At 34.7% G+C, this 23,261-nt stretch overlaps 1 protein-coding gene across 1 annotated transcript in view; it reads left to right on the top strand.

Moving 5' to 3' along the window:
- Positions 1-23,052, top strand: part of LOC105146192 (monocarboxylate transporter 4) — an 80,334-nt gene extending 57,282 nt beyond the window's left edge. Inside the window, exons 6-11 of the mRNA XM_011056297.2 lie at positions 6,623-6,791; positions 7,570-7,734; positions 13,652-13,934; positions 14,467-14,641; positions 15,209-15,415; positions 18,046-23,052. Coding sequence (XP_011054599.2) covers positions 6,623-6,791; positions 7,570-7,734; positions 13,652-13,934; positions 14,467-14,641; positions 15,209-15,415; positions 18,046-18,494 — 1,448 coding nt within the window. The 3' untranslated portion in view covers positions 18,495-23,052. The remainder of the gene's footprint in view (positions 1-6,622; positions 6,792-7,569; positions 7,735-13,651; positions 13,935-14,466; positions 14,642-15,208; positions 15,416-18,045) is intronic.
- Positions 23,053-23,261: the final 209 nt, after the last annotated feature.

Genomic DNA, 23,261 nt, shown 5'->3' with positions numbered 1-23,261 from the left:
ACCAGTATGAAATATTGGTGCTTTTACTTTGATGATGTTATAAAAAAATGCAAACTTAATATGAGTTGTAGCGAAACTCTTTTAACTCTGTCATTTTAGTTGTTAGTTATTATAAGATATTATAAAAAGAATATTGCTCCCGTCAAAAGTGATGCAAAAATTAAGTTTCCTAGAAAAGGGAAAACTTTTTCTACATAACGAAAAATTATTGACTGTAATCACATAACGTCGACAAGAAGAATATTTTTTTTTAACACGATTAAATGTCATATTTTTATTATTTTTACTTTATAATTCTTGAAAAAGTCACTCTTTTTACGAGTTGTAATATTTTGATAATTTTTTTATGAAGTTAAGTTAGTTCACATTTGATAACTGATAGGATAATATTTACTTAATTCATTTATGATAATTCGAAAATCACATTTTCATAGTTGTGTTACTTTTGAAATAAGTGAGTGATGTACATACACACACACACACACACACACACACACACATATAATAAAATCTAAATTAGTGTTAATGGATGACATTTTTTTTAATAATTTGAAATAATTCTTTTCTTTAACATCAAATTGCTCGTCACTTTCTTTTATAAATTTCTGGCTCTCAATATTTAACTTATTTAATATTAAGTAAATATTTTACTTATTTAACAGAGAAATACAATCATTGTGAAATTAAAATCTTTTTAAAGTGAAGAGTAAGCCATTTACTTGCGAAAGCTTTATCTTGTTAATGCCTTAACAAACTAAATACAAGCGAACTCTTGGACTTTTTGATGCGCGAAAAGTGATTCATCTTCCATCGTTTGCAAAAAAGGAAAGCTTTTATAATTTTTTTTTATGATTTGTACGAAAGTCCTTCAACATTTTTCTTATCTCAAATTGTCGACAATTAGTCATAGAGATAACAGCAATTGCGCGAGAAGGTAACAATCGCCGCTGACGGAACGAAAGCGGTTGCGGAAATGGTAATTCGCAGCATCTTTTGAAACGGTCGGGTAGAGAAATGATGTAACGTTAGACTAGCCTTTTGACTTAGCCGATGTCAAAATACATTGCGGGGTTTATGCTGGGCGGTCGCTATTGCTGAAATATATTTCGGAGATGAAAGCAAGGAGCAGCCGGGAGCGCTTTTGCAAGAAGAGACGTCATTGAGCGTTACAAGAGAAATATGTAACGACGGACAAGCATCGGGACAAGCATGAACAAAGGATTTACACTATCGTCCATCCGAGTTCCTTGTTATGTCTGTACGTTGAGACCGCTGTGAAAAGGCTCTTTTATCTGTCGAGTTACGCATTTAAAGCGTAATGTCATCGGTTTCGTGCATCACTTTGAAAAATTATCCTGTTCCGTTCGATGACGCGTATTCTCGTATATCATCGTAGTACAATAAAAGATATAAACTCTCCGACATATATTACTTTTTCAAGTGCTTACGATTTATAATAGAAACGTTTGCGAAAAACGATCTTCTTTCTCCAAGACGAAGACAGAGATGAACGAAATGTGATGAGGATACCAGAAGGATTTTATGTTCAGAAAATTCCAAGTTGACATATTTCTACTTATTTCATTCCGGATCATTTCTGTAACAGACAATTTTTCAATTTATATTGTACAACTACACTGAAAAAAATGTCTGGTTATAGCTATCAAATGTTGAATGAAATAACTTCAAATAAATGTTCAAGTAATATAATTAAATATAATTTTACTTTTATAAATATATAGTAAGTATTGTAATCGTTGGTAATACCGTTTGATAATATTTACTAAATATTTATAAAAGTAAAATTATATGTTATGTTATTTGATTATGTTATATGGTTATGTTATTTGAATATTTGGTTGAAATTATTTTATTCAATATTTGGCTATAACCAGACTTTTTTTCAGTTTATCTGTACTGGTGAACTATTGTCCTTTATTTGCGTTTTTTGTTTTGAAAAAATAATAACCATACAGGACGTAGGTACAAAAGGGCTGATATTTTACATGTAAATCAATCTAGGTACAAAAGAGCTTTGCAAAATCCAATCCGTAAAATTCTAAGCGAGGGTTCATCGCTCCACTTAGTCGCACTTGTGCAAATAGCGCTAAAAGCATCCAGACTCATAAATTATTCGCATAAGAATGTCGAGCCGAAGTCGCTACCTGTTGAAGCTCTGCACCAATATCTAGGTTCCTTCGAAAGCCTTTTTAAGTCGTAACGAAGTCGGACAATGCATATTCATTTCAAGATCGCTCCGTTTCTTTATCGATCCGATGATTTTATCTTTGCTAGGATTACGTGCTCAACTCAAAGATTAAATAGAACGCATAAATTACGTAGCGTTGAAAATGTATAAGAAAGATATTGCTTTACTTTTAGAATCCTTTCAATATGAAAATATATGATAAACATAGATCGTTAAATCATGTTATCAAATAAATTACGATATAAATAAATTAATTATATAATGAAAATAGTAATTTCGTATCTATAATGCACGAAAAAAAAAACGATTTTGTTGAAATATCTAAAAATTTAGAGACAGACACAGATTTGAAAATCATTTTATTGAACTATCAGAATACTTATTTAGGAAAGTCAAACATGATGAGAGCAAAACTGCAAAAAATGTTGACAGTCTAGCAATCAATTTGAGCATCCTATATAATTATTTTGATAATCTAACAAAATTACTTATATGTGTATCTAGTTAAATTTTTAGATACCTGAGGAAAATCTTTTCTTTTATAATTTGTTTATTTTTAAAAGAAAAATGGAGCAAATTTTTTTATTGTGACACCTTGTATGCATATATGTACATATCTTGTTCTTCTTTGCATCGTTACAATTGACGCGTGGCATGTGAAGGCTTGATATTCTTAAATTTATATGTACACGCAATTTGTGAATTCAAAATGTGCGAAATGTCAAGTCACGGAGCGTAACATTGCGTGTTTACGTTATTATCATTATATTACGTAATTATATACGCAAGCGTTTCACGTGTGAGTGGTAATTTTCCTGATACAACTTTTTTTTCGAAATAACGACGAGATGTGTGTTCTCGTTTCGAATATAATATCATGCCTTGAGTGTTATATTCTTAAAGACATCGTTTTCTCAGATCTTTCCTGTATTCGACGAAAATACATTTACGCCTTTTTAGTAAAGTTTATTCATAATTTGAATGATAAAGCTCTATTCATAATTTGCAACTGTAAAAATCCTACGTTTTTAAAGTCGACTAATATTCGAATGTTTATATATGAATAATAAAAATATTCAGATTGATTATCTACAAAAAACGGAAATTTAATTTAAACTTGATTAGATAAAAACATCAGAAATCAACAAAGTTTGATAGCAAAAGGTGATCCTGGCAGGATCTCGTTTTTCAATTAATTACATGAAGTTTTTTTCTCACTAACAGTTCTGATTTAAAGTTTAATTAATTACTTTTAATTAGTCATATTGTTTTTTGAACAGCCAAATGAAATTTGTAAACAATAAAAATTTCCATTTATTTTTTAATCACTGTGATTTAATCGCTGTGAATATTTTTACCTCAAAAATATAATATTATTAAGTGCTGCTTAAATTTCTGTTGAGTTGTTTTTTAAAAAGTTATGTTTTTTGTAGTACTGGTACTCTCTCTAGCTGTTTCGACATACATTTAGAAAGAGTCCGTTTAATACAGTGGTCTTTTAATATAAAAATTTCCATTTATTCTTACGCTTGATTACTTTTTCTTATTTTTTTTTTCTGAAACTTTGCTGGAATTGTTCACGTCTCTGTCTCCAAACATTTACCGAATACTCGAAGTTTTAGATCGGTTGGCAAATGGACAACTAGACAGGCACATATAGATAAATCGACAGAATTGAGCGAACCGATAAAGCGATAGCAGCTTAACTTCCGCATTATATAAATGCGTTTCAGTTGGATTATTCATATCTACCGAGTTTGAGATCGAGATATGATTACGAGACATTTACGAGTTATACCGGACTGGCGTCGCGAGAAGTTGGCACGGTGTATTTGTAAAAAGAAAGAGGTGTTCCCTTCGCGCCATTTCGCCATGTAAAAGGGTAAAAAAACGATGCTTTTACGAGATTACAGGAGATTACGTCGATACGATTGACGTAGCCCCGTCCAATTTTAGCATTACAGAGAGGTTGCCTCACAGCTACAGCATGCCTTGACGCGATGCCGCATCAAATCGGGCGACGGTTTTCGTATATTCTGCGACACCATAGCGTTTTGTAGCGCGCAATGCATATCTCGCGCTGTCTTCAGACATCAGAATTTTTATCCGCGCATCCGCGACAGGGCGTGAAGTTTTGTATAAATCTTATCGCGCGCCCGCACGGATTACGATTGGAGAAGCGACGAATTGCCTTCTCTACTCCACGTCTTGTCATTTCTTTCTGCTGCAAGTACGTTACTACGTACGATTGATCTTTCTTAGAAATCTCTTCAATGGAAGATCCATTTGTCACTTGTTGAAACATTTGATGAAAGCACAGTGTTATCGCATCATACCGTAAATAGTAATTAACGATTTAAATCGTCGCAGAAAACTGGCGTAATTTACGTTACGAAGATTTTATCAGTAATTGCGAAATCCGATATCAATTGGAGTAATTACGAAGAGTCGTGCGATAAATCCAATGACTTTGTCGAAAACACGAAATCCTAGAAAGAGAAGAGAAGAGAATATTTTTCTTGCTGTGTGTGTGTGTGTGTGTGTGTGTGTGTGTGTGTGTGTTTGCACTGCTGCGCAAAAATGAGATAATGGGTTAAATTGAAACAAATGTTTATTATAAACCTTATAACATCAAAAGAAAAAGTAGGTAAAACTGTAAATAAGAAATTAAAATCTTATTCTGTACTTTGAGCAACTTAGGTTTACTAATATTTTAATTTTTATTCATTATTTTTTATAAAACTTTTTTGTCCATGTTTTTTTCTTTGCATTTAGTTATTTTGTTTTTAATTCAATTTAACATATAAAAATAAATGAGACAGACATTTTTTTGATATGACATATTTTTCTGATAAGTAATTAAATTTGGCGTTTTGTGATATAGTATGTAAATTTCTTTTTATATTAATATGATAATATAAATGCTTTAAAATCATAAAAATTTTGTTCAATTCAATTTATTATATTAACGTTTTATGTGCAGAAAATAAAAATGACTAACATTTTTTCGTTTCAAAATTTACTAAATCCTTTTTTCAGTATATTTTATTTTAATAAATAAAAATTATATTTCTGATGTTATATACGTTTTGTTAACTAAAACAATGAATGTTTTTTTAATTTTTCGAAAAAAGCTTTATTAATAGCCTGAATGACAAAAATTTTATAAGTTTTTTTGTTCTCACCAAAAATTGTTTCAAATTGAGATAATGGCTTTTACTATTGGATAAATTATATTTATGTAATATTATTATACTTAAATAATAATATTATAATATTTATTAATATTATAATATTATTATATTTTTTTTTATAATAATATTAAATTTACTTATATTATATAATTACTTAATTTACTTATATAATATAATTATTAACGAGAAATAATAACCATAATCTAATGTCTGAAAGAATGTAGTGATATGATTATTAAGAGATATCTTTATCTTGGAATAATTTTTTCTAAGAAACCTTATCTAAAAATTATCTGATATTCGCATGAAAAATTCGTGGCCAAAATTTGAGTCGTTGCAAAAAAAATATAGGAGACGAACGAATTTTTCTAAAAGACCTTCGTGGCCTCGGACGTGCGGTAAAAAAATGTCGAAACAGCATTCGTGTCTTCGGCAATTTTTCTGCATCGAACCCGGATCCGATCAGTGTTCGCGAAGCGCAGTTCCCGCAAATTGCGAATGCGAGGATGTATTGATAGAGGATGAAAAACACGTGAAAAATTATTTTCGCCCATCCGTGCGAATCTCGTTCATGGGCATGCAAGAAGAGGCAACATTTCGGTTTGCCAGCGTTTCCTCGTTAGCGCACACAAACGCGAAATCAATCAGCAAACGAACTCCATCCGTTGTTAGAGCGAGAAATCAGCCCAAATAAAACCTCGTCACGCTCCTTCAGACCTGCCAAGAGGCTGCGATATAATTGGATTCGCATTTAGAACCCTTCTGATTCTGCAATCGCCCTCTAAGGATGAGAGCACAGTCTTCCATAACGCATAACGCATAATGCATAAGAAACCTGAACCAGAGTCCTTCATTTCCTTCCTTTCCATGAAATAAAAGACTTGGATTGGTTCACAGAAGAAAAAAAAAAGAAAAAAAATTAATTGGATGGTACAGCAAACCTATAACTTACCTCGCGAATTCAACATTTATAACTAAGAAGATTTGATGATATAACAAATCGCTAATGTTATTCAGCTGTTAACTTTGCTACTTTAATACATAGAAAATTGACTGTCCATGTATTACGGCTGTAGATTTGCTGAATCAAGCTGAAGTTTTCAGCTGTTTTTTTTTTCCGTGTCAACTTTTTTATACTTTAATTCCATTATGCGTTACGCAACGGTCTGTGCTCCGGCTTTATTAATCCACCAAAGTGACTGTTAGGTAAATGTTTCAGTGTGGGCGGGGGCGTTGAGTGCCGCGATCTCCCGTGGTTCAGCACCGCTGGTTGTCGGTGCGTGTCGTCGTGGCAATACGAGGCTTACGGCGGTGATCGGTGGCCTTGTGCTGGCTCTGGCGTCGCTCTTCACCTCGTTTGCCGTCCAGATGCATCAAGTGCTCCTTAGGTGCGTTTCCTTAACGACGCAAACGCTACAGCTAAGGGGATTCTTCCCCATCTGGGAGGAATCGCGCCGTGGACGCTGCGTTAAAAATAATTGATGGACAGAGAGCCAATTTTTTTTCATCTTTTAAAAGACGAATGACGTTTAACCGCGAAAAAATTATCGCGACGGATGTTGCAGTAAAAATAATCGAAGGGTAGATGAGAGGATTTTTTTTTTTTTGTTAAAAAAACTTTTATGCGAGGGACGAAATATTAATAGCATGTTGAGTGAATTATTAAAGTTATTTTTACGTGTAAAGTAAGTAATTATTTATACAAGCGTTTATTGTGCTTTACATTTTTTTATTTAGTCGCGAATTTTATGTAGTCAAATCGAAGGAGAATTAAAAAGAATATTGTATTTTACGAAAAAAAAAAAAGACACCTGCGTTGCTACGTGCAATTTTAGTTGATATTAATATGAATGTTGAAATGCATTCTGTGTGCGGATTATACGTACAGCAATACGCAGAGCTGCATATTTCTATGATAATAGTCACTCGTTTAATTCTGCTTTTAAATAGCTTTTAAAGCTGAAAAATCGCGTAATAGCGTCTCCCATACTCAGAAAAGTCATGAAAAAATGATGAGAAGTCAATATTCGCGACTGTACATATCCTAGCTGTTTCGTTTTCTTGAAAATATCAACGACTCGTTTTCCGTTAAAATATCGCCGGCTTGACTTTCGCGCGGCATTCTGGCGCAAAAGTCATACGCTTTACCTTTACAAAATGCAACAGCTACGGCCTGGTGCTGGGCACGGGGGCTGGCCTTGTGAGGGAAACCGCCAGTCTGGTATTGGGCAATTACTTCAGAAAACGGCGAGAGTTCGTCGAGATGGTGGTGCAGGCTGGCACCGGCGTGGGAATAGTGCTCTTCAGCGTCGTCTACAAAGAAGCAGTCGGGTGAGTTATCGCACATATTACTTGGAAAACGCGCGGAAATGTATGCATTAGCCAATACCACCCTTAGGAATGTCCTCCGCGCCCGTCCGACATTTCGCTCAAGTCCGGCAAAAAAGATCCAATTAACCTTCGGTCGCGCCATTTTGTCGCATGTGTGGGTGCACAATGCAAATTTTAATATCACTCTCTGTTCTTTTTCATTGCGCGGGCAACGGAAACTAATAGGTGCAGACAAAAAAAAATTGCGAAGGCATTATCTTTGAAATATCTGCTGCTAGAGATACTCGGGTATATAAGAGATTAGACACTGTTTAGACAGACATTTTTTATTTGTCCGCTATCTTCAAGATGATACTTAAGATGAAAGAAATAAATGCATAAAATATATAAATACTCATTTATTTATGATCGTCTTAAGTGCAGTTTTAAGATATCATAGACAAATCACAAAATTGTATTAGCATCTTAAGAGATTACTTTAGACGGTCTTGAAGTAAGAACTTACTATGAATACTTACTGTCATCTATCTTATTTCGTCTTGCAGATCCTGAAAAATATGGCGGATTAAATATATAATGTCCAATCTCTTACTTAAACATTTCTATTCGCCACTGTGATTACTACAAACAAGCTTGTCGCATGATCGATTATCTGAATTAATTTGCATTCGTGAAAAATGCCTGCAATTTATAGAAGAATAGATGACTAAGTATATATAGATAAGATTGTTTATTTTATAAAAAGTAAATTGAAATTACACGAAATGATTAATAATTAATACAGTTTTTACATAAGATTAGGAAACAGTTTTTGAATGAGTTGCTGAAAATCAAAATTTTAAAAATTATATTACAAACATTATATTATTTATTTCAGTCGGAAATTGAATCACTGAAAAATACATGGGAAAAATGATTTTGCTGAAATATCGAAAAATTTAACTAGATACAAATCCCAAAATAACTTTGTTGGATTATTAAAATAATTATGTAGGAAACTCAAGCACGATGGACAACATTGGAAAAAATTTTTATATTTCAACGTCCTACATAATTATTTTGATAGTTCAACATAATTATTTTCTGATTTGTGTCTAGCTTAATTTTTAAATATTTCAACAAAATTGTCCTTTTTTGTGTAGATGTATAAAAGAATAACAGGATGCTACTTAAGAAATAATATTGTATTATACTTAAACAAAAATTTAAGAAGAATCAACAATCAAAATATTCGATATTGAGATTTTATTTTAAGGTGGAACAATATTTTTAGATAAAAATCACAAATCCCCTGTAAAAGTAAAAGTCCACGTACACACGTTATTTTTCGTGGAAGTGGTATTCGAAAACGATGAATTTCGTTGGTAGTAGCAACGATATTTGACGACAACGACTTCTGAAACAAATTGCGCACGAGAAGTCGAGCGGCCACGTGTAACATACGGACAAAACTGCTTTCAATGCGTGCCACCCTTTTATCGTAGATTTTCGCGCGACTGCATGTCCCTCGACGTACGGACGTTGCGGCGCAACGACAGTTTCCGTGCACAAAAACAGAGAACAGATTCGACGTGGAATAATTGAACGTTCTATTCGGTTCAGCCCTTTATTCTCTCCCTCTGTACGGCCCTCCCTTTCCGTTTATATCTTTCACCGATCGTCGAAATAGCTCGTTTGGAGTTTGCCACGGGCGTTCGTTAGTATCATTGTGTGATCTATTATTCGCGAATGTTCAGCAAATTATTTTCAGTTGTACTTCCAAGTGTTTCTTCAACGATCGTGGATTTTATAGTGAGATTAAATCCAGCTTATTTTCAGTGAAACCTGCGAAAAACTATTATTTCTATTTGATTGGTTGTCGTTCGCTGATCGTCCAATATAAAAAAATTTAAGAGCGTCAAGTAGCGGTTAAAACCTTAAGGATTACATAACGAAATTTTATCTTTCAATTAATTTCAACATTACTTTAATACTTCATAATAACTTTACGACTTCAGGTATAATTTTAAACGAACATTCAATTAACGTTTAATTTCTTTCAATCTGTAACGTGCATTTGAAATTACGTCCAGAGTTTTATTAAAGTCAGATGGAAATTAATTGAAGAGCAAAATTTTGTTATGTATTTTGAAGCTGTAATCGCCATTTAAAGTTCTTAATTTTTAATCAATGTATAACATCATGTTAAAACATATTAGACTGATTTTTAGTTTTTGTTTCCGTAAGTAAAAGGATTTCAAGCAGTTTTATAACTGTGTAGCGGTTAAATTATGTTTTATTACAAAAAAAATGTAATCTTTTACTTAAAAGTACAAAATAATTCACGACGTAATTTTCATTTTGTTAAACTATCGTGAGAAATTAAATTGTAGGGAATGTTGATTGAATTTTCTGTTGGCGCTAGGGAGAGGATATTTATCGTGATTTAACTCTCGTGTATGTTAACCTGTATGTAGACAAAATGCTGTGATCGTTATACATGCGGGTTATTAAGCGTGCACTTAATTGCCATTGCTATGTGGCAGTTTCTGTTAGGTATAAAAGCACGTCCAATTAGAGATCGGGCTTTTCTGGATCGACGAATATAATATCGTCAGGTTATTGGAGTAACTTCCTATCGATATACGGGTTACTCGATAACTGGATAAGTTTGTCCAATAGAACAGTATACTGGATTAGTTTACAATATAAAGTATAGAAGTATTTGAAACTATCTGTGGATAGTACATGAAGATAGTACAAAAAGAAATTATTATGGAAACATAATAAATATAGTGTAATGCAGAAGCTTCTGTCATTATTGCTGTTGCTCGACAATTTGCTCGATAAAAAATATTTTTTAAATAATATGTTTGTTTAAGTTCAATATTTTCAACGAGAGAAAAGAAAATTATACTAGAATTTTAATTAATTATCCTGAAGCTGCATTGCGGATTTTAATAATAAAATAATTGATATTGTGTATAGGAAATTGAATAAAATGAATAGAATTTATAATAATTTGCTCTTTTATAATTTTATTTCAAACAGAAATGTTTTTTCGATGGTCAGACGCGTTTGTTAATAAATTAATATTAGCGTAAAAAACTAACTGCGGATAATTTATGCTTTCGCGCGGAAAATCACTGCATTGCGGATGCGGTTTACCAGGCGAATTTCTTCTATGATTATGGTACTATAGTATTAGATTTGTTCTTTCAAATGGTATCTCTTCTACACACTTTCATACTTCTTTTTCTCTCCTCTTTCCAAAGCAGCAAATGGCACTTCTTTGTAAACTCGAAGGATAAAAGTTCAACCGAAAGAGAAATATCCATTAATTTGTAGTGAAAAGTACATTAAAAGGATTGGTCTCAAACATTGTTCATGACGGTTTAGTCATTATTTTTATCGACTCGTCAAACAGACCTGTCGAATTAAATTACACATAATAAATCATGGAAGTTTCTATACATTACTTATTACTTAACCGATTCATCATAATTGATTTAATAATATTTATTCAAACTAGCGTTACTCCTGTAAAGAATGACTATCAAGCTAGATAGACTTTATTTTATGGAATTGCGTGTCTTACCTTGAAAATCGATTATCCTCTTTACGTTATCATAAATTCCAGGATCATATTTCTGAAATATACGCCGGATATGTGATAAATTTTTCATCCTTCCCCATTATGCTGCGTGGAAAGCCGCATGCAATGCATGGTTTAACTTTACCGTATACGGAACAGTAGCTGGGGCGCGGTACACGCTGTCAGGCAATGCGGTCCACAGAAAAAAATTTGCAACCACATATATATAATTCCGTGATAACGACAAACCTGTCAAAACGCGCTCCAATCGCGAATGTGCCGCAATCCGGCTTTTTGCCGAATATAATTCGCCGTCTCTCCCTCAAACGCATCGACCGGCCGACCGAGTGCAACCGATGCGGCCAGGGCGATTTATTACACGTGCCGTGCGTTACCGAACCATCATCATCATCTCCGACCGGGAATACATGATAAACATTTAATGTGCGTTCCCATATCGGATAGGTAGCGCGAATGAGGGAAGGCGTGACGCGCGTATCAGAAAATAAATTTTAACCGCTCCGCTCGCAGAGATAACGGCTCGTGCCCGTGATAAAAACGTACCGGATATGTACTATGAATAATCATGAGTATATATATTCATGGGCCACGCGTGCGGGTCTCATTATCCTTACACTTTACTAAGGATTAAAGCGCAACTTTTACCCCTATACGGACGTATGTTGAATACATTCTATAGAAAATTCCGTTTTATCTCTTATTTTAATCTTCTTACGCGCCGACTAGCACTAGATGTTTGCAGACATTTCACGCACAAACGGGAGAACATAAAGAATTTTACGGCGCCTGTATGTATTTTGCTTGAAGGGAAAATCCAGAAAATACAGAGGATTTATTAGAAAAGAACGTCTTTGTATTTTTTAGTAATCGGGGCGAGCGAGAGTTAATTCTGTAATTATATTATATGTACCTCTGGGAATTTTAAAAATTATGTTTTTCGTAACGAGTTAAGTCTGCTTAAAGCCAAACGTGTTGATTCATTATTCTTTTTTTCTTTTATTTTATTTTAATTGTCCTCTATCTGTTAATCCAACTTAATAATTTGCCGGTCGACGATTCATGTTTTATTTTATGTATATCTACATAATTTTTTTTAAACTGTCGCTTTGCTCAAGTATTTTTATCTCGTTTGTACATTTAACATTGTTTCACCTTTAGAAAATAATAAAATAAACGAGGTTTTCGCAAGAGACGTTTCACACTGCGCGGTGAAAATATTAAAGATCATTAAATGTTTGCAGAGTATTAAAACTTGACAGGTTTAACGCGTTCTTTTATAAAGTTCTACTAAAAGAATATAACAATGGGAATAAATGGATGTTTCTCCTCAGAAGCAATACTGCTTGACGATGCGCTCGCGTAAATGTGAATTTCATAACTTCTCGGATGACGAAATAATTTGGAAACATCGTGCGCATCATAAATCATGCAAAAGTCTGCATTACACAACTTTTTATTTAATATGTTTCAGAAGTTATACGGAGATAATATATGCTTGAGCTTCAAAAAAATCTACATCAAGCATCAAAAAGTTGTTAAACTTTATCGTTCACTGACTTCACATTAACTTCCGCAAGTAATTAATTACTTGCGGAAATTTTTGCGAAATTACTTTGTGATGAGATTATGTCTTCTTGATTAAAATAGTACTTCGTTTTTACATCGACGATAAAATCGAGCAATTTCTTATTATAATCTAAACCTCTTTTTTTAGAGCAAATTTTCGCATCATACATAACGAATTATTTGTTTCGGGTTTATTGTAATTTCCAAGATATTGAACAAATTGTATTTTGTTAACGCATGCTAAATGCTACATGTAATCATCTAAACATTTAAATATTTAAAATCTTCTAACGTTTGAAGACGATTCCCAAGTGAGCGGACGAGTGCAATTGCAACGCGAAAAAAACACTAAAAGAGCAATTTTGCTGAAGAATCTAAAAATTTAGCTAGATACAGATTTGAAAAATTGCTGAACCATCAAAGCAATTAGACGACAAAATTGATTGCTAGAATATCAAATCACTTTGTAGCATTGCTCATGCTTAAGAAGAGTTGCTGAAAAATGATTTTAATGATCCAATGCAAAGATTATTTTCAGATCTGTATCTAGCTAAATTTTTAGATTCTTCAGCAAAATTGCTCTTTCAGTGCATGCTTCGCAAAGCGCGAAAAATTCCTTCTCAGAAATGCAAGCATAGTAGTTTTCACGTATAATATAAAACGTAGCAACGGAGTGCAAAAACTCGGCCGGCAGAACCATCGACAGCTGATTCGACGTTTCCTGCGTGATGATCGTAATCGTAGCTGTACCTTCAGGAAGCTGGGGTGGCGACCGGGACTTCAATCGGTAACCGGAGCGCTCTCGTTGGCCTTCTTCCTGGGGCTGATTTACCGGAGTGCCTCGCTATACCATCCTCAACGGCGAGCCATACTGCATCTAAAGAATCAGCGCAGCAAAGTCAAAGAGAAGAAATCCTCGACCAAGATACCAAGGCAGCCGTTGGTCGACTTGAGTCCTCTGGGATCGCGTCCCGTGAGGATGCTCATGCTGGCTGCCGGTGCTGCTGGTTTCGGTCTTTACACCCCCGCCTTCTATATCGTAAGTGCACTCAGTGATTGAAAAAGATTTCTCTCTTTGATAATGGGTCTCTCGGCTAGTCTCAAAGATCTGGCATGACAAAAGTCAAAAGCGTGAAAATTTTATTCCGTTTCGCGTTCCATCAATTTGCCTTCCAGAGCGGTGTTTTTAAAATTCCTTCTTTCTTTTTAATTCAATAAATAGTAACTTGAAGACAAAGTATTACTGATACTTTTATACGGATTGGAGAAAAGTCATCACAGCTATTTCGTTTCGACAAAAAAAAAAAAATATTCACCAAATACGCCAAAATGGTTGCGAGACAATTAATAGCAGCGCGTGACATTTCTGCTAAGGGTTTAATGACACAGAAATCAAGCGTCGAGTTTCCTAATTTCGCGATTTCCGGAGTAATCTCGAGGGATAGACGGGGCCAATTTCGATAATCGATATTAGACGGGCGCCGTTACCGAGCGTCATTGTCCGCGTTATCGCGGTGATCCATATAGCACGTTCTTTCCGGCGCGGCCTTAATGAGAAACATCACTTTCAGGCTCTGCAAGGCTACCAGGATGGATTAGAGGCCAGCGCCTTGGTGCTGCTACAGACCTTTCTAGGCCTGGCGGCGGCACTCGGATGCGCGGCTTTGGGAGTAGTTATCGTCAGACCTTCCGCTCAGTGCCTAGTGTCCAGGCAATATCTCTGTCAAGCGGCACTCATTGGGGTTGGTCAGTACATCTCGCGGTCGCTTTCACGTAGTGAAACGCGCCCGTAGTTAATTGCAAACACGTTCAAATTGCTAGATGGTTCGCGTTCCACGATGGCGATGGCAACACGTAATTTAACGCATTAGTATTTTTTTTATTCTTCAGAACAGTCATATTATACCTACTCTCTCTCCTTATGGAATCTATCCTATTTTAACTGTAAGTTCCTTCCTTTGATCTTTATTTTATTGGAACGAAACTGCAAAGAAGGCTATTTGTAGATCTCTATTTCGAGAGATCATTTTTCGCTGCAAAGCTCCGCAATAAAGCCCTCTTTTAAATGAAAATTCAACCCAGCAAAATTGCGAAGCACTATTCACTATACAAGAGAAACGCATCGATTCGAGATTTATGAGTGAGTTTGTCCACAAGGAAAGTCTTAAAGAGGAGGAATTACGCGTAGTAAAAAAGACTAGCTGAAAAATTGTACTTGCATGAATTTTGCGCACGAACAACCTAGGAATTGTAGATTCAAGGATTACGCCTCGAGGATTATCGATTCGAATTAGGTTTCCTTTCTGCTTAAAGCCGTAGCTCAAGTGGCGCTTGGTAGCGTACAAGGTTATCACGGACTTGTGCTGGCCTCCGCACTTTACGGCGCCTCGCTCGGCGGTACGCTTTATTCCCTGAAGATGCTGGCCCTGGAGAGGTTGCGAGCGAGACACTTTGCCAGATCGTGGGCTTTGGTGCAAGCCGCGGAAGCCCTGCCCATCCTTCTTGGAGTTCCTCTCACAGGTACGTGAGTAATACGAAATTTCAGGTATGTCAGTTCCCAGTTAAGTCCTCGAGTCGTCCTTGATTTATTTGGGGGATCCTTACGACAGGTCATGTAAAAACGATCTTTACACTTCTCGTCGAAATACAAACACTTGCGGACAAAGCACATTTACATGTATACAATTTTTTTCTCTGTAAAAGCTATATCGTTATATATTGAAGAACGTTAAAGCTATATTGTTATATATTCAAAAACAAGGTTATACTTTTACTATTTTTTACTCTCTCTCTCTCTCTCTCTCTCGTATAATATGAGACAAATTTTTGTGTTCACTTGATGACGGAGATTATATGAAGTAACCAACAAAGTTATTATATATGCTTCTACATAATATTTCGATAAAGCCTCTGGCTTTGCATCCATCGTATCTATTATAAAGCAGTAGTTACTTCCTCCTAAACGCAGATTCTTCGTGCTTTCAAACGTCCGTACAACAGTATTAGAACTTTAGAGCCACCGAGGTGGGCGAAATCCGCTCTCCCGCATGCTAAATCCGTCCCTACTAATGGTCTTACGGTCTCCCTGTGTATGAATTTAATGCCAACGTCCTTAATAATAACGTACGGAGCTTGGGAAATACGCTCCTCTAGCCTCCTCTCCAGCTGAGAGGGAATATTCAAGGAAGCGTGACAACTGTCACGCATATTCGTAAGACTCGAGCATATTACACTAGTATAGAACTGCAGGTTTTGGTCACTTTGAGGAGTTTAATTCAGTTGGAATTTCATCAACTCGTATTTCGCCATTTCCTCTCCACTGCTATTGCATTACCTATCAGAAGCTGCGCGAAAATTACAGTAAAATTTAAAAATAAAGAATATTAAACAGCAGTTATAATATGGTTAAAAAAAAATCAAATTATGCATTATGAGTCAAATATAATAAATATTTCGTTTTAGTAAATGTGTATTGTACAATATCTAACGATAATAACAATTGGCACTAATCTGATAATATGTAGGACGTTCATACTGGTTCATACTGGTCAGAAATGTCAAAACTTTTACAGCATTGTTCATTATGCCTGACTTTCCTATATAATTATTTTGATGGCTCAATTATTTTCAAATCTGTATCTGATTTAAATTTTTAGATACTTCAGCAGAATCATTCTTTCCATGCATGAATTATTACGAATTTACATTAATACGATTAATATGATTTGTAACAGTTATATATAATTATTTTGATAATCCAACAAAATTGTTTCCAGATTTATTTTTAAATATATTTTAGCAAAATCATTTTTTTCATATAAAGTTTATTTTAGAAATAATCTCATATTTTTCACGTAAACTTTATTTTAGAAATAATCTCATATTCACACACAGATTGAACAACTTGCAAATTGCACATTTATAATGGTGTTCACATTCTGATAACTAGTTCGAATGTTAAACACAGTTATCTTGATAGTCCAACAAAATTATTTTCTGATCTATGTTTGTATGTGTAGCTAGTTAAATTTTTAAATACTTTTTATTAAAATCATTCTATCCATGTGAAATTTATTTTAGAAACAATTTCATATTTAGATTGGATAACTTGCAAATTGCACGATCATAATATTCTTTCTTTTTCTTATTTATAAAATTAGATTATTTTCAAAAATAGCATTATTGCAAGATAATTCTAGCATTCATAATTTCTTCATTATATAATATATAATATATATTTAGAGGATAATATATTTAGAGGAAACGATGAGAACGACGAGAATTAAAGAGACTATGTCTATTAAATCATAGCGTGCCAATTATATTTTATACAAATTCCCTTTGTATTTTCGGAATTATAAAAAAATATTTTCCGACGAAAAATAAAGTTCCACTCGAGTCCTTTTTCCGCGTGCACGAGACGGAAAATAAGGCCGTGTTCCAGTACCGAACTTTACAGTATATACGTACCATGTACTATAGATTTTCAGTATCGGCAGGGTAATAGCAAATTCAATTGAACGCATTGATGTGCACTGATGCATATTAAAACCATTGTACATCGTTTTAATTTGAGTGTAAAAAAGTGAAATGCAAAATTTCGAATTATAAAATATATATATTATTTAAAAGCACAAAATGTGCATTGAGGATTTCAAAGTTTAATCGATTTCTGCATTTATATAAAATTGCATTTTTTTTTTTTGGTCAATTTGTGTACGACGACTTTAATGTGCATCACTGCGTACTGAGTGCATCCAATCGAATTCGCTACAAGTATTTATATTGGAACGCTACTTAAAGCCAGCGGCACACGATGCTTTATTGGATTGCTGGCTGGAAAAAAAGCATCTTAAGCATCACTGGCTTAAGATTTCCCATCATCCAGAATCAATTTGCTATTATGCTCAGCAGAAAAAAAACCAACTGTTGTACAATTGTACTTGTAACTGTCGTATAATTATATATATAAATACAATTGATTTATTTAGATCCAGTGAGGAGAATTAAGATCAAGTCTAATCGTATTACAGAACATTTTACGCAGTTGCAAAGCTGCTTTCTCCGCTGAACATAGCAATTGCTTCCTTGACAAACGTGCGACAGATTACAGCGGCGCTTTAATCCACCCTTCGTCATCCCATCCCCAGGTTACATGAACGCGAGCAGCCCACGAGTGGGTTACTACGCGTGCACGCTGAGTTCCTTGTGCGGCGCGGCGCTCCTCTTCCTGGTCGGCTGGGGACGGCAGCCAGCATCGCCGGTTCTACCGGGACCGCGTCTTTCGAGCCTTGGCATCGTGCCGCCGCCACCGCCATGCGCGTGCCCACCACCACCGCGGCCCCGGCTGCCCAAGTCGCAGTCCCTACACGTGCCGCTGGACGTCGAGGACGGTATGCGCGAACGCGAGTTCGTCGAGCGGGTGCACCACGACCACCACCACCCGATCGTCGACCACTACTGCCATCCGCAGTTTCATACGCCTCTGAGACCCAGCAAAAGCGTGCCAGAGGGCCTCGGCCATCAGGACCCGTATCGGACCCGGCCGCGACGTCACCGTGACATCACCGTCATAGAACAGATTACCACCAGCGTGTAAGACGAAGGGGTTCACCCGATCCCGTCGGCGTGTCATTAGGCTATTGGGAACCAGAGTGTTCGGCGACGTTTGTTTTTTTTATCCCATAGGATTTTAAACTTCGCGTATGTCAAATCGTTGCGGTAACGGCAACAAGGGAGGAGCGACGAAGGAGACGCCGCGCTATCGCGTTTCATCGAGACGCGATCAGCGGGAACAGTTATGATATATTGATTTCAGACTTGTACAAAAGTCTTCGGGAAGCTCCTATAAAACCTTTTATCTTCTTGTCTTCCTTACGCTTCGGTAAGTCGCGTCCGGGAAGAGCGAAGTATCGCGTTTCTTCTTATTAATTAATTTAAGTTGCTATTATGTTTTGTTATTATACCTTCTTTCTTTCTTTTTATTTCCCGCGTCTCTGTCGCGTATAATTTAATACTTATACGCCGGAAAATTTAGGGTGGCTCTTGAGGAAGGTTTGGGGATTATTAGCGTAAAAGCCGGCGCGCGCTTGCAAGCATAAGCGGAAAGTAAAATAGTAGCTATGAAAAAGGAAATAATTTCGCGCGCCCAGGACGACTATTTATGCGATCGTAAATCAAGGAGGAAGAACGACAGTTAAAGTTCTTTAGAAACATCCCTACTAGGTTCGCTTTCCTACTAGCTGCTAAGCGGGATCGACTATTAAATTGAATTAGCGAAATCTGTATCTCGAATAGATGAAATTAAATGTATTACGTGCGTAATTAGGAAAGTGTTTGTTCGTGTTTGTTCGTTGACGCGCTTGTTTGAAGTATATTTACTGCCGGGGAAACGACTGTCCGCTGGCTGAACACACATTTAATGGGAAAGTATAGGAACGAAGAAATAAAGCGTAATCAAAATTTCGTTTTTTAACAGAATTTTGATGAAAAATATTCCTATTCGTTCTAAAAACTAGAGGAACACGGATAACGATTACAGAATACAGCGAACGATCGAATAGTTTTGTTTCATGTATAAATATACTTTTTTCATTCGACTTTTCTCGTCCGAGTCCCTATAGTTATTTACATCCCGTAGCGGAGAACGGCAGACAATTCTCAATGCATTATCCTAGCTCAAATAGAGATCATCTCCTTGGCCTTCGAATATCCTTGTTATTTGCATTTTGAACAAAGCGAATTGACGGGTCAAGTTTGATTTGAATTCACGAGAGTTCGGATCTGCTTCCACTTTGACGTTGAATGTACGATTAGTCGACTAATCGTGCAAATACTTCAAACTGATCTCTCCTGTCGTGTAAAGTTTCGAAATAACTACTATCTCTATGTATACGTGGAAAGAATGGTTTTGCTGAAATGTCTGAAATATAGTTAGAGCTGAAAAATAATGAAAATAATTTTATTGGACTGCCAAAGTAATTATGTGAAAAACTTAACGTTTGGTTGCTAGAATATCAAAACTTTTTGCTCATCATGAGTTTCCTACATAATTATTTTCATAGTCTAATAAAATATTATCTCCAGATATGTATATCTGCTTACATTTTTAGATACTTCAGAAAAATCGTTCTTTTCGTGTATATATGTTCTTTACGCACACGTGTGAATTGTAATTAACAGCAGATGCGTCGTTTCTCGATTGATGGAAATATATGTACGTACAGTGCTCGGAGCTGGTCTCCGGAAACGCCCCGTCGCAGATATCCGTTAAATATTAATAGATATAAACCATCGCGCGGACGTTTCGAGCGAAAACGGTCCCGAGGTTGGAAACGCTTGCGAAAGAAACTCTGCAAATAGTAGATAAAGAAATTAGGACAAATCGACGCTTTACGGCTTTACGAAATTGCACATTTCTTTTTTGTTTAATTAAACATTTGGGACTTTGCGACTATAAAATTCTTTTATATATACATATAGATTCCTGTTTAGGAATCTGCATGTTATATCTTTATTTAATTATGTTTGTGCTTTATTCTTATGTATCCGCGATTTATATTCGCCGTAAAAACATTTACGGCGTAAATGTATTATTATCGCACTGACTCGTATTAGCTGTACTATCACAAAATGTTGCTCGGCTCTATTCCTATCAGCGTGTAAGGCTAATTATAATCCCGAGTCACTTTACGATAATATAATTAGTACCTGAATATTAAGTGCTCTGGGTATGTAATGATGTGAGCGATGATATTAGACGGTAATTTAATTATTCCTACTTTCTCGTACCTTGCTATGTGTCGAAATTAATCGTTAACGCACGATATGTGCCGTACCATCTTCTCGCCGCAGTGATTTTAATCAATGAGAAAACGTAGAGAGTATATCGCAAAGGTGTTTGCCAACTGTAAGAAAGTAGTAATGTAGATTACATAGGACTCGTAGTTGAATTTGTCATAGTTTGGGCAGTGTTATTACATAAGGAAGTCTACAGAGAATAGAATTTCCTACGTGTATGTATACAATGAAATCCAATTAAATTAATACGCACCGCCGTATTGATTCAATTCTCTGGAAAGTGGAACAATCTCCGATTCATGAAACGAACAATTTTCAATTCATGTGACGTCTTGATTGGGAAATATCAAAGTCAATCAGACGTATCCCCTTCAGCTTACTTATACCTGTTTTCTTTTTTTCTTTTTACGCGTTTCCATTTTCGGCCCGTATATTAATCACGATTTTTTTCTTTCGAATTGACTACGTGATATAAATTAGGAAGTTAAAGCTGTTAGAGCAGGTGCACACGATATACGGGGCCAAAGTTAGGTTCCCCACACGTAATTTATATTGTTTAACGATCAGATAAATGAAGAGTTTAAATTGTTCACCATTTCCATTTTTCATATCTAAATAACTGTACTTGCTCTATTACATATACAATTGTATTACCATGTCGTTATCCAAAATAATATTTAAAAAAATATATTAAACATAATTATTAAAAATAACACAAAAGATACTTCACGTGGACTTTCTATATAGACGTTCCACAAATAGAAAGATTAAAAAATTGTGTGCCCCTGCGTTAGAACAAAACTGTTTTTACTACATGTAATTATCGACGCATGTCGAGCGGCGAATTTGTTAGATCATAAAAATTGTAGTTTATAATGTTACAGAATATCTCTTAGTCGCGTTGAACAAAGGTATCCGAGTTTCTTTAAATCAACATATGTAAGGATAAAAGTTACCAATCTTAACGATCGTTACGAGACCTTTTTTAATATAAAAAAAAAATATATATATATATATACACATTAACTTTTGATGTGATGAATTGTTTATATACTGCCAATTTTTATAGGATATAATCGAGTCTCGATTTTCGATTGAACGCACGTGGACAAATCGTATGTAATTTTACGAATTCACAGACGAGATGAATGTCTTCATGTTTATTGGGACATTTGTAAACGATAGGCATTTTTTTCCTAAACTAGTCTCTCGCAATCATTAAGTCAGGATTATTAACGAATTTACACAGTAGACACAAATAGTACACCTCGGAATGTAAACAATGTTGGTAGAGTTTATGGAATTCGCTTATATCGCCATATTATATTGCCAATAATATTTCGTTAGACAAGACAAAAAATTTTTTACAGAATCTTTATAGTTATTTATGATTTTTACTCCTTTTACTAATTTGATTGTTCAACAATATTTTTAATAAAGACTTATTTCTACCGCAATTATATGAAACATAAAATTTTGATCAGTAATAAATTTTATAAAAGCAAGCAATATTGGAATAAAAATAATCTCTTTTCGAGAAGTTTTTCATTTTATATCAATATATAAACATGTTTTCATTTAACGAGGTGCATTAAAGGGAAACAAAAGAGTAAATTTAAAAGTTATGCATTTTTATGAATTTATTACTGTCAAAATTAATGAAACCATTACGGCAATGATGCTGGTAGTAATAAATTCACTAATTGGACTAATTATAATTACTTTTTTATGTCTATATCATGATATACTTTGTACGATACATTTTGCTCGCGTAATATATTATACAAAAACGTATGTTTTTCACATGAAATCTATTATTAAAATCTAATAATAGATAATTTGTATACTGCTTTATTCGTAAATTGTTGTTTATATTAAAGATTATAATTTTCAAAATGATGTTTTAGAATTAATCGTGTGTGTGTGTGTCTACAAAATAGGTGCACGAAGAATTAAATGTGCCTCACAATGATTTTGTATGGTATTTAAAATTTTTTTTAATCTTATATCCAAATTGTTTTGAGAAAGATTTGTAGCGAGTTTTTCTAGCTAGATCAAAATCCGAGCTTGGAGGTATTTGCACAATCACGTTGCGTTTACGATGAAAATATCTTACAATTAGTCGGAAATATCATGAAATTGTAATGGATGTTCTCGAGGAACCTGCGGTAATCACGTTAATCATAATATAACAGCTTTGTCGTCAATCGATTCTTAGAAATCGCGTAACTCCGTTGCCTTGTAAATATACCTAAAGCAAGGTTCCCTTATTGCAACACGTTGAACATTTTGTAAAGTTTTATAAATAGTTCTACGTAGTTAAACAGCTGGACCAATAAAGTATATATCCGATTGTACGTTATTTCTATATGTATATATTCACACCCTATTCAGTCGTAATATCCGATAGTTTTATCGAAATTTGAAGACAATTATCACAGATAAGATGCAATGATCATTAATTAACAATGAAAATGCAGCTTTTTAACATACACAATAATATATAACATATCTATTTAATTTTTAATCTAGAAATATCTTATAACTACTAATATGATATACTTCA

The sequence above is a fragment of the Acromyrmex echinatior genome, chromosome 3, assembly GCF_024713525.1.
Source record: "Acromyrmex echinatior isolate Ae372 chromosome 3, ASM2471352v2, whole genome shotgun sequence".
In the NCBI taxonomy this organism is placed as follows: domain Eukaryota; kingdom Metazoa; phylum Arthropoda; class Insecta; order Hymenoptera; family Formicidae; genus Acromyrmex; species Acromyrmex echinatior.
This window is presented reverse-complemented; position numbering and strand designations above follow the sequence as displayed.